The sequence below is a fragment of the Bos indicus x Bos taurus genome, chromosome 15, assembly GCF_003369695.1.
Source record: "Bos indicus x Bos taurus breed Angus x Brahman F1 hybrid chromosome 15, Bos_hybrid_MaternalHap_v2.0, whole genome shotgun sequence".
Classification (NCBI taxonomy): domain Eukaryota; kingdom Metazoa; phylum Chordata; class Mammalia; order Artiodactyla; family Bovidae; genus Bos; species Bos indicus x Bos taurus.
Genome location: NC_040090.1, coordinates 35,859,627 through 35,872,306, shown reverse-complemented (window position 1 = coordinate 35,872,306; position 12,680 = coordinate 35,859,627). Strand labels below are relative to the sequence as shown.

Genomic DNA, 12,680 nt, shown 5'->3' with positions numbered 1-12,680 from the left:
CATTCTTTGGCATTGCCTTTCTTTGAGATTGGAATGAAAACTGACCTTTTCCAGTCCTGTGGCCACTGCTGAGTTTTCCAAATTTGCTGACATATTCAGTGCAGCACTTTCACAGAATCATCTTTTAGAATTTGAAATAGCTCAACTGGAATTCCATCACCTCCACTAGCTTTGTTTACAGTGATGCTTCCTGAGGACCACTTGACTTCACATTCCAGGATGTCCGGCTGTAGGTGAGCAGGAGTGATCACACCCTCGTGATTATCTGGGTCATGGAGATCCTTTTTGTACAGTTCTTCTGTGTATTCTTGCCACCTCTTATTAATATCTTCTGCTTCTGTTAGGTCCATACCATTTCTTTCCTTTATTTAGCCCATCTTTGCATGAAATGTTCCTTTGGTATCTCTAATTTTCTTGAAGAGATCTCTAGTCTCTCCCATTCTACTGTTTTCCTCTATTTCTTTGCATTGATTGCTGAGGAAGGCTTTCTTATCTCTCCTTGCTATTCTTTGAAACTTTGCATTCAAATAGGTTATCTTTCCTTTTCCCCTTTGCTTTTCGCTTCTCTTCTTTTCACAGCTATTTGCAGCTGTGATGACAGCACACGAGCACTGCGGCTGCGACGGCAAACAAGTGCTGTGGCTGCGACGAAGCATGAGTGTGGCCGAGAGGAGCTACCCCAGATCCAAGGTAAGGAGCGGCGGCTGCGCTTTGCTGGAGCAGCTGTGAAGAGATACCTCATGTCCAAGGTAAAAGAAACCCAAATAAGATGGTAAGCACTGAGAGAGGGCATCAGAGGGCAGACAGACTGAAACCACAATCACAGACAACTAGCCAGTCTGAACACATGGACTACAGCCTTGTCTAACTTAATGAAACTAAGCCATGCCATGTGGGGCCACCCAAGATGGGTGGATCATGGTAGAGAGGTCTGACAGAATGTGGTCCACTGGAGAAGGGAATGGCATTCAGTATTCTTGCCTTGAGAACCCCATGAACAGTATGAAAAGGCAGAAAGATAGGACATTGAGAGATGAACTCCCCAGGTCACTAGGTGCCAAATATGCTACTGGAGATCAGTGGAGAAATAACTCCAGAAAAAAATGAAGGGATGGAGCCAAAGCAAAAACAACACCCAGTTGTGGATGGGACTGGTGATAGAAGCAAGGTCTGATGCTGTAAAGAGCTATATTGCATAGGTACCTGGAATGTTAGGTCCATGAATCAAGGCAAATTGGAAGTGGTCAAACAGGAGATGGCAAGAGTGAACGTTGACATTCTAGGAATCAGAGAATTAAGATGGACTGGAATGGGTGAATTTAACTCAGATGACAATTATATCTACTACTGTGGGCAGGAATCCCTTAGAAGAAATGGAGTAGCCATCATAGTCAACAAAAGAGTCCTAAATGCAGTACTTGGATGCAATCTCAAAAACGACAGAATGGTCTCTGTTCATTTCCAAGGCAAACCATTCAATATCACAGTAATCTAAGTCTATGCCCCAACCAGTAACGCTGAAGAAGCTAAAGTTGAACGGTTCTATGAACCTACAAGAACTGCTAGAACTAACACCCAAAAAAGATGTCCTTTTCATTACAGGAGACTGGAATGCAAAAGTAGGAAGTCAAGAAACACCTGGAGTAACAGGCAAATTTGGACTTTGAATATGGAATGAAGCAGGGCAAAGGCTAATAGAGTTTTGCCAAGAGAACGCACTGGTCATAGCAAACACCCTCTTCCAACAACACAAGAGAAGACTCTACACATGGACATCACCAGATGGTCAACACCAAAATCAGATTGATTATATTCTTTGCAGCCAAAGATGGAGAAGCTCTATACAGTCAGCAAAAACAAGACCAGGAGCTGACTGTGGCTCAGATAATGAACTCCTTATTGCTAAATTCATACTTAAATTAAAGAAAGTGGGGAAAACCACTAGACCATTCAGGTATGACCTAAATCAAATCCCTTATGACTATACAGTGGAAGTGAGAAATAGATTTAAGGGACTAGATCTGATAGAGTGCCTGATGAACTATGGATGAAGGTTCATGACACTGTACAGGAGACAGGGAGCAAGACTATCCCCAATAAAAAGAAATGCCAAAAAAAAAAAAAGCAAAATGGCTGTGAGGAGGCCTTACAAATAGCTGTGAAAAGTAGTTGTATGGTTGAGTACAAATACTGGAGACAAACGTATTGAAGCTCATTTGGATCCCATATTATCTGTGTTACTCTGAACAATTTACTTAATTTTATATATCTCATAAGATTGTTACAAAGATTAAATGAATTTCAACAAAAATAATTTAGAACAAAAACCTTGCACTTTTTAGGACTCCATGTATTAATTAGAATTATATTAGTAATATGTGTCATTATAGAAAATGATTTCTAGCTTAGATCAATCCTCTTTGTAAAGTTTTGTCTAATCATTCAATTGCCTCTAATATTTATATTTCTATGGACACCATTAACGTTTGCCAGTTGTACTATTCATTTGTTTTGTGTTATAAGATTTGCTGCTCCATTCCTGATCTTATACTTCCCCCCAGTACACACATCTATCATATTCTTGATGATAATGTTGATGACACCATGAATGACAGTCTATGACTACAATAAGCATTAGATTTTAAAACCAAATGTCGAAGTCACATTTTGATGCGGTGAAACATGCGAACGATGGCTTGGCGGATCTCCTTTGTCTTGGCGCTATAAATGAGAGGGTTGAGCACGGGAGGCACAAAGAGGTAGATGTTGGACAAAAGGACATGTATGTAGCGTGGGACATGCTTCCCAAAGCGGTGCACTGTGGAGACTCCAATCATTGGTACATAAAATGCAAGTACAGCCAAGATATGTGACACACATGTGTTGAGAGCTTTGAGGCGTTCCTCACGGGAGGCAATGGCCATGACTGAGTGCAGAATGAGCACATAGGAGAGGAAGATAAATAACAAGTCCACGCCAAACGTGGAAATAAGAACAAAGAATCCATAGATGCTGTTGATAGTGATATCAGCACAGGCCAGCTTCATCATGTCTGGGTGGAGGCAGTAGGAGTGGGAAAGGACATTGGACCTGCAGATAGGCAGCCTCTTGAAAAGAAAGGGAAGAGGAAAGAGGATGATAAAACTCCGAGCAGTCACTGCTAAACCCATTCCAGCGATGACTTCGTTAGTGAGTACAGTGGCATAGCGCAAGGGATCACAAATGGCCACATAGCGGTCAAAGCTCATGGCCAGCAGAATGCCTGACTCCATCATGGAGAAGGAATGAATGAGGAACATCTGGATTAGGCAGGCATCAAAATCAATGGTGCGGGCATTGAGGCAGAAGGTTCTGAGAACGGTAGGCAGTGTGGCCATGGACATGGCCATGTCGCTGAAAGACAGCATGGACAGGAAGTGGTACATGGGCTGATGCAGGCTGGGCTCCACTCTCACAGCTTGCAGGATCACTGTGTTGCCCCCAAGAGCCACAGCATACATCACACAGAGGGGTCCTGCTAGCCAGAATTGAGAGCTCTCCAGACCAGGGATACCAGTCAGAAGGAAAAAGGCAGGGTGAGTGATATTGAACAACCCCATGGCAGGAGGAAACCAGAGAGCTTTTCAGGGTCAGACCTTCTGATTTAGTGATTTCTGAGAGCTGCACTTACTGGAAGAGGAGGAACCAGAGAGTAAAAGACAGAGCAGATGGTGTCTACACAGTTTAAACTGAGGCGTTCATGAAATCACTTGCGTTGGAAAAATACAGGCAAACTTCCTTTCTTCATAGTTCATGATCATCAAGTCATAGGCTGGGCTACTGTTTCTCTCTGTTTTATGGAATAAGGAAGATATTGACAAATGTTTAAATATATCAGTTAGTTTGCTATGTTTATATCAAACCTATATAGTTTTACCCACAATTTTCGTGTGCTTTAAAAGAATCAATGAATGAAATTATGTTAACTAGAATTCATAGATAGTTATTATAAAAGAACAGTGAGTGTTTGAGTTATCACTAGCTTTTTTGAAGTATTTACATTGTCCCTTGAAAATGCTATTTAATTCAGACATGTCACTGAGTAATGAAAGCATTCCCCAGAGCTACTTTGAACTATAATGTGTGTTTGCTGAGAGGGGGGAAAAGGCAGTGGGACCTGGATGAAAATGATTGCCTCTTTACAGGAGGCAGAATTGCTGCAAAAAATCAACAAAGAAACCGTTTATTTGTGCAAAGGCACCAAGCAGTTCTGGTTTTTGGAAATATAATGAATTCTTCCCTAAATCTGCTACAGGTACAGTGCCATTCAGTCTTTGGGAAAGGATTGTTCCAAACAGAAATTTTCCGCACCCTTAGTCATATATATTCTCAAAATATGCTTATTCTCATAGACACATTCCTGTACTTTCAAAACAGTCTCATCGTGGATCCCATTCATACTCTTTATAAAGCATTCACACCTCTCTTTCTCTCACCAACTTACTCTTATTATACTAATATATACTTAATACTCCCTCTTGATCTTTATAATTTTTAATGCACATACCCTCTCAGGCTCATTCCTTCAGTCCATGTTGACATACATACAGTATTAATACCTGAATAACATTCAGGTGTATATGTAGATTTGTGTACTCATACAACAAATGCTTTGACCTACCTGCTCATATACTCCTTCTTACTCACTGATGTTCATCCCCTAATCCACCTAGACTCTCTTTTTACTCTCATGCATTGCATTTACTCACAATTTTTCTTACAGTAGCATTTATGTATTACTTATCCAATTCCTAGAGACTAACCCACAACTACTTCTCTGTAACAGTAATTATTTTTTTATTTGTCTTTATTCTCATGTTTTCAAAACTCTTCCAGATTCATATTTCATGATGGGTGAAGAAAGAAAGTTAGAAGCCTTTTCACCTGGTGGACATGTTTCAGGCTTCTAAGGCATCCTCCTTTGGGGGAGGAACTCCAGAAATATCTGCTACTATTTTCCCTTTACCTTCCTCTCTAGCCTCTAACAAAACAAGGCCAGAAAATAATGGCAGTGTCCTTTCTGATGCGAATGGAGGAACAAAGGAGCCCTAGGTACCTGAAAGTCACAGAGATGCTAGGATAGTTTGTAATGCAGTATTAACACCTTGGGAAAAACTCTTGAATTTGCTCTGGCAGGCTAGAACTCAGACCTTCCTGTGGTTCCCAGAAAATTAGGGGCCACTTCTTTATGTGATTGGTTACCTCCTCTGGTCTTAGGGATCAGTCCATGCATGCTCATCTCCCCTTCAGAACTGTGATTCCTTTGGGTAAGGGACTGATTAAACTTCTCCATATCTTTTTTCTGTCCTATGACTAGAATTTTCATGCTTCTTATGCAGCCTTCTAGAACGTAATAGAAAAAAATTCAAGAACTGAGCTAATGTAAAGAAAGAAAAGGAGAAGAAAACAGGCTTATTTTGTGCAGGGCTGAGACAAAGCCATTCTGGGTCTGGCTATCCTAGCTCTAGTGTTTATGGGAAAAAGGCTTCCTGACCATCCCAGGATCCCATTGTTTACTATATCCAGCAGCCACTGAATTTGTGGGTGGTGTAGATGCAGGCAAAGACAAAAAAAATGTAGTTAGAGAAAAACCAATATTTATGGAGCATATGCTATGTGCCAGATACTCTGCAAGGAAATTTACAACTATTTACTCATTAATTCTTGGCAGAAGTGGAAACTAAGGCTCACTGATGATGATGGACAGGGAAGCTTGATGTGCTAGTCTATGGGGTCTCAAAGAATTGGACATGACTGAGCGACTGAACTGACTGACTGAAGGTTCAGTAAGGTGAGCTTGCCTCACAGAGTATGCAAGTAGCTGATAAAATCTCAAGTAAAGATATGTAAGACTCTAATATTGTACTCTGCATATAAGTTAAAAAGCAAGGTGACAATATACAGTTTTGACGTACTCCTTGATGTACTTGTGTATTTTGTCATCCTGCTTATTTCACTTGTGTGAGAAATGCCGGGCTGGATGAAGCACAAGCTGGAATCAAGATTGCCAGGAGAAATATCAATAACCTCAGATGTGCAGATGACACCACCCTTACGGCAGAAAGCAAAGAGGAACTAAAGAGCCTCTTGATGAAAGTGAAAGAGGAGAGTGAAAAAGCTGGCTTAAAACTCAACATTCAAAAAACAAAAGATCATGGCATCTGGTCCCATCACTTCATGGCAAATAGATGGGGAAACAGTGACAGACTTTATTTTCTTGGGCTGCAAAATCACTGCTGATGGTGACTGCAGGCATGAAATCAAAATATGCTTGCTCCTTGGAAGAAAAGCTATGACCACCCTAGATAGTACATTAAAAAGCAGAGACATTACTTGGCAGGCAAAAGTCAGTCTAGTCAAAGCTGTGGTTTTCCAAGTAGTCATGTTTTGATGTGAGAACGTGAAAGTGAAAGTCGCTCAGTCATGACTGACTCTTTGCATCCCCATGGACTATACAGTCCATGGAATTCTCCAGGCCAGGATACTGGAGTGGATAGCCTTCCTCCTCTCCCAGGGATCTTCCCAAGCCAGGAATCGAACCCAGGTCTCCCACGTTGCAGGCAGATTCTTTACCAGCTGAGCCACAAGGAAAGTCCAAGAATATTGGAGTGGACTATAAAGAAAGCTGAGCACTGGAGAATTGATGCTTTTGAACTGTGATGTTGGAGAAGACTCTTGAGAGTCCCTTTGACTGCAAGGAGATCAAATCAGTCAGTCCTAAAGGAAATCAGTCGTGAATATTCATTGGAAGGATTGAAGCTGAAACTCCAATACTTTGGTCACCTGATGTGAAGAATTGACTCATTGGAAAAGACCCTGATACTGGGGAAGATTGAAGGCAGGAGGAAGCAAGAGAGGGTGAGGTGGTTGGATGGCATCACCGACTCGATGGACATGAGTTTGAGCAAGCTCTGGGAGTTGGTGATAAACAGGGAAGCCTGGCATACTACAGTCCATGGGGTCACAAAGAGTCAGACATGATTGAGTGACTGAATTGAACTGAATATTGCACTGATGCCTTTGAGGCATTATGAAGTGTTGGGGAGGAAATTGGAAAAGAAAACGGAGGTACATATTTCTGGGCAGAGATTTCTTAGATACCCTTGAAGAGAGAGAGGGTTTCAAAAGGCAGATTCTGTGGCGGATTCATTTTGATATTTGGCAAAACTAATACAATTATGTAAAGTTTAAAAATAAAATAAAATTAAAAAAATAAAAATAAAATGCATTTAAGTTCAAAAAAAAAAAAAGGCAGATTCACATGAGACAGTGATACAAAAAAACAAAAACAAAAACGAACACACCCTGTATTCAGTGCTGGACTCTATTTCTTCTGCTCTTGGAACCCAGAACCTTTTCTTCAACTGAAGATTTATAGGAACCAGAATGGTTTAGGGTAACAGTTCTTGGGCTGAGCATCAGGAGTCCTGTGATTTTACTGTGCTCTGGCATGCCCTGGCTGTGTGAGACAGAAAAATTTCTTTTTCTCTCTAGACCTCTTTGTCTTCTTCTTTATATCAATTTTTGTGGACATTTTATAGTATCCTTTATGACTCTGTTGTTCTGATGGGATTGGAGAGCTGTATAGAGAGTCTTATAAAGACCATAATTTTTTATCTATGTGATGGATAATAACAAGTTAGAAATGCTTGTCTATTCATGGTTCATCAAAAGTTTACCATTAACTGATTTTTCTTACTCTTTAATCTCCTTGGTGATCTTACATATTGTGTCTCAGAATTCATAAGATGAAAGCAAAGTTAGACCATGTGTGCTGGCTCAGCGGTTATCTGAGTTGTAGAATTGGTGGTGACCACTTTGCTCCTGTTTTTCTGAACCTTTCTTGTGCCCTGAGTCCTGCTTTCCTTCCTCAACTTGCAACAGTGTTAGTGAATCATGCAAATATTAACCCCAAGGAAACTGCCTCTGGAAAGTGATAATCTGGAGAACTACAGTGAATCACCCAGAGTTACACAATCAGTTAGAGGCAGTGCCAGGACAAGAACCTCAAGTCCAGGGGCATTTCCACCTGCTCTGCTCACCCAGCTAAGATGCTACAATCTGATAACCTCCCCTCAGTCTCTCCCTCTTCTCACCCTATCCCTTTCCCAGTTAACCCTTACTTGGGGCAAGGTTAAGCCATTTCAGGACAGTCAGCTAGCTCACCCCTCTGTTGTCGTGTTAGTCGCTCAGTCGTATCTGACTCTTTGCAACCCCATGGACGTGTAGCCCACCAGGCTCCTCTGTTTATGGGATTCTTTAGGCAAGAATACTGGAGTAGGTAGCCATTTCCTTCTTCAGGGCATTTTTTTCTGACCTAGAGATTGAACCCGGGTCTCCCCCCTAATTGGGTTCAGAACTCACCAGAAGACAGGCAGATGAGAGACACCCACAGAACAACATATTCTTCTATCTACTAAAGGGCATTCATGCTTGCCTCTTTTATATCTCATTCTAAGCCCCGAGAGAAAGAGCGGTGATGCTGACTTTTTGTCTGAAAACTCATCAGGAAGGTTTTATTCTCTTGAGGTCTTTAATGACTACTGAGAATAAAGCATATACTCTTTTAGCTGAAAAATAACTCAACAATCTGCCAGACTGATTCTTACCCAATCCAAGACACTATCCACTGAAGGCTGGATAGGCATGTAAGACAGGAGCTCAATACCCTCTAAAAAATTCCAGAATTATGTGATATGCTGACCAAGCCCAAGAAAGAAGGTATAATCAAAAATGATTAAGATCACTTTTCTTTTCCTCTTAAATATATTGAAAACGCTAGTTCTTCCTTTACTCCTAGATGAAAAACAAGTTCCTTAATATTTCTGGTCACATTCAGATTATAAAATTTCCTCCAGTGAGTATCTGGACAACCCAGACTCATGTATAGCTTCCCTATAGCTCAGATGGTAAAGAATCTGCCTGCAATGTGGGAGACTGGGTTCAATGCCTGGGTGGGGAAGAGCCCCTGAAGAAGAGAATGGTTACCCATCTAGTATTCTTGCCTGGAAAAGTTCATGGACAGAGGAGCTTAGTGGGCTACAGTCCATGGGGTCACAAAGAGTCAGACATCACTAAGCAATAACAGACTCATGTAATAGTAGAATCTTCCAGTGTTCAGAATTGCAGTCTTTTATTTTCTGCTATCCTTCCCTTGCTAACAATGGTACCTGACTTCTCACCCAGAAAGGAGCCAGAAGGGAAATGGCAAGATTCATGATTCATTATGATTCAGTTACCTGATATCATGTTTCCTAGGTTTGTTAAATACTTAAAACAATACTTAAAGCTGATTCTTTCATTGGGTGCTTTCATTAATTATTTGAAGAAATTTCTTTCCATCTTTGACCTCTCCACTTGATTTTGATCTTGAAGAGACAGCAGTGAGTAGTCTTGAATCTTAGTTCCCTGCCTAGAAATTGGATTTAGGTGGCCTGGATGAAAACCAGGAATCCTAGCTGCTAGTCCACCAGCAGCTGGAGACTAGAAACAGTTTCCCTGGCTCTTGCCTCTTGTGAGAAATGAATTTCTCAAGGAAGCAAAAACTGCAAAAATAAGTACAAAGTTTATTATCAGAGATACAGCATAACATGTGGGAGAGCACACAGAGACATAGTTTGCTTATTTAAGACAAAATCAAGCCAAAAATACACAACCAGAGAGAAAGGATGTGAGTGTCCTTCATAATGAGGAAGATCGCAGTAAGAGGTGATTTAAATCACTTACATAGGGTAGTTCTCCCCGGTCTTTGTTTAAAAATGAAATTGTTAATTGCTCAGTCATGTCCAACTCCCTGAGACCCCATGAACTATAGTCCACCAGGCTCCTCTGTCCATGGAATTCTCCAGGCATGAAGAATTTTCAAGAATACTGGAATTGGTGGCCATTCCGTTCTCCAAGGGATCTTCCTGACCCAGGTATTGAACCTGGGTCTCCTGCACTGCAGGCAGATTTTTTACCACTTGAGCCACCAGGGAATCCAGTTTTAGTCTATCTTTGCGCAATTATCTTGTTTTCTTTTTCACACCTGTCCTGCCCTAAGACCCTCCCCAATATGCTTGTGCAACTTTTTCCTAAGATGGATTCTACCACACAGACCTGTGGGAGTCTTGGCATCACGTGCCATGGGGCAGCAACCCCTCCTTTCTGTACCCTTTTTGCTGTCAGGGAAGTTTCCTTGATCTTAGGAAACTTCTGCATGTTATCTCTTTACTCCAGCAAAGCTCAGCTTTTGCCACTAGCTTTGTCCTTGGAATCTCTGAGGGAAAACAAAGCTTCAGTTGTACTCCAGTTGACAAACACCAGTTGTCCAGCCCGGGAGTCCATCTATTTCCTACATCAATTTTAACTAATATATTTTTATGTGATTGCTTTTGACTCTGTCTACATCCCAGATCCCCTTTACATTCTTCTGGTCAGGATCTACAGCCACATCACACCAGCTCTCTCTAACATGTAGCCATCCAGGAAATAGGCAGCCTTTCTGTGTGAAACAAATGTCCTACCTCAAAACAGCAATAGTCTCCTACTCAATCCTGCTATCAGAACAGCAAGGTAACTTTCATTGCTCTATTTAAATTTCCAGGGGTAATAAGGAACTGATCTTCTGTGTCTCTTTCTCCCCACAACTTAGGGGACCTATGATTTCTGAGTAGAAACCTTGTGGAAACTCTCCTTTCATTCAGGGACAGTGGGATGCACCTCTGTATTCCTTTCTTTTGTATGAGGGGTGGGGGATGGGATAGCTCTTTCCAGGGGGTCTCTTCAGAAACCTTTATTTAAATCCTCTAATTTAACTCTTTTAAATCTTTGATTAGAACAGAGTTTCTTAACCTCAGCAGTGCTAACAGCTGAATACAAATGTGCTGATCTGAGTTCTGAATAAGTAAGGCATCACTGAACAAAATAGTGATAGCAATTTCTTTCAGCGTTTGGAAGCACTCACTTTCCAGCTCCTGCTTGGTTAGGGACCTATGGGGCACGTGCAGGTGTGTACACACAGCCTGTTTACAGTGACCATAGATTATAGAGACATTTGTTGAGGAGGTTGAAAATGATAAGCCCTTATATTCTTAATAGAGAAAAAAATAATCCATTATATATGAGTATGTATGTAAATTTGTATATGTATTACTTTAATTTTGCTGTTGTTTAGTCACTCAGTCGTGTCTGACTCTTATGACCCCATGGACTATAGGCCACCAGGCTTCTCTGTCTATGGGATTTACCAGGCAAGAATACTGGAATGGGTTGCCATTTCATTCACCAATGTATATGTATTATTTCTGACTAATAAATGTTGACCAATTTCCTAATTAACAGACTCATGGGGAGAAAGAAGTGTTTTTTCTGAGATAAGTTGTATTTGTTTAAGCTATTAATATAAGTTTTTAAGTAAGCTATTGATATCTAAGTAAATTATAAACTATAAACTCGTTTATGATATTTATTGGAAATTAAAAGACACTTATTCCTTGGAAGAAAAGCTATGACAAACCTAGATAGCCTATTAAAAAGCAGAGACTTCACTTTGCCAACAAAGATCCACGTAGTCAGAGCTATGTTTTTTCCACTGGTCAAGTACAGATGGGAGAGTTGGACTATAAAGAAGGCTGTGTGCTGAAGAATTGATACTTTTGAACTGTAATGCTGGAGAATACTCTTGAGAGTGCCTTGGACAGCAAGGAGATCAAAGCAGTCAATCCTAAAGGAAATCAACCATGAATATCCATTGGAAGGACTGATGCTGAAGCTGAAGCTCCAATAGTCTGGCCACCTGATGTGAAGAACCAACTCATTGGAAAAACCCTTGATGCTGTGAGAGACAGAGGGCAGGAGGAGAAGGGGATGACAGAGGATAAGATGGTTGGATGGCATAACCTACTGAAAGGACACAAGTTTGAGCAAACTCTAGCAGACTGTGAAAGACAGGGAGGCCTGGCATGCTGCAGTCCATGGGGTCACAAAGAGCAGGACGTGACTCAGCAACTGAACAATGAACAACAAGTCTTTTTCTAGAGCCCACATTTAAGCAATGTCATATGATATTTATCTTTCCCAGTCTGGCATACCTCAAGAAGTTGTAATGTTAATAGTGATGTCAGTTAGAGAAGCAGTATTTGCAGTGGTTGGGTACAAACACTGGAGACAGACTAGTATTGAATCTCACTTGGATCATTATGTGAGTTACTTTGAACAATTTATTTCATTCTCTATACTTCATAAGATTGTTAGAAAGATTAAATGTATTAATGCAAAATAATTTAGAACTGAATCTGGCACTTTTAGGAAACAGATACTACAATTAGTATTATATTAGTAATATTTATTATTATAGAAAATGATTCCTAGCTTAATCTTCCTCTGCAAAGTTTTGTCTAATCACTCAATTGACTCCAATAGTTATCTTTCTATGAATGAAATTGATTTTTGTTAGATGTATTGTTACACATTTGTTCTGTCCTATACGTTTTGAATCTCCATTCCTGATCTTTTACTTCCCCCACCCCCCAGTAAATCTAGCTTTGTGATGATAATTATGATGTTTCGGATAACAACATCAACAATGATGATAATAACAACACTGTGGGTGATAGTCTAGGACTACAATGATCATTATAGTTTAAAGCCAAACGTGGAAG

General features: G+C 40.6%; 1 protein-coding gene across 1 annotated transcript; it reads right to left on the bottom strand.

Moving 5' to 3' along the window:
• Positions 1-2,660: 2,660 nt before the first annotated feature.
• Positions 2,661-3,599, bottom strand: LOC113904797 (olfactory receptor 51I2). Its single transcript, XM_027561887.1, has one exon. The coding sequence runs from the start codon at positions 3,597-3,599 to the stop codon at positions 2,661-2,663; it is 939 nt and encodes a 312-aa protein (XP_027417688.1).
• Between the last annotated feature and the right edge of the window lie 9,081 nt (positions 3,600-12,680).

What these genes read in the sequence shown, in the direction of transcription:
- LOC113904797 (XM_027561887.1), bottom strand. Translation starts at nt 3,599, where the DNA reads ATGGGGTTGTTCAATATCACTCACCCTGCCTTTTTCCTTCTGACTGGT.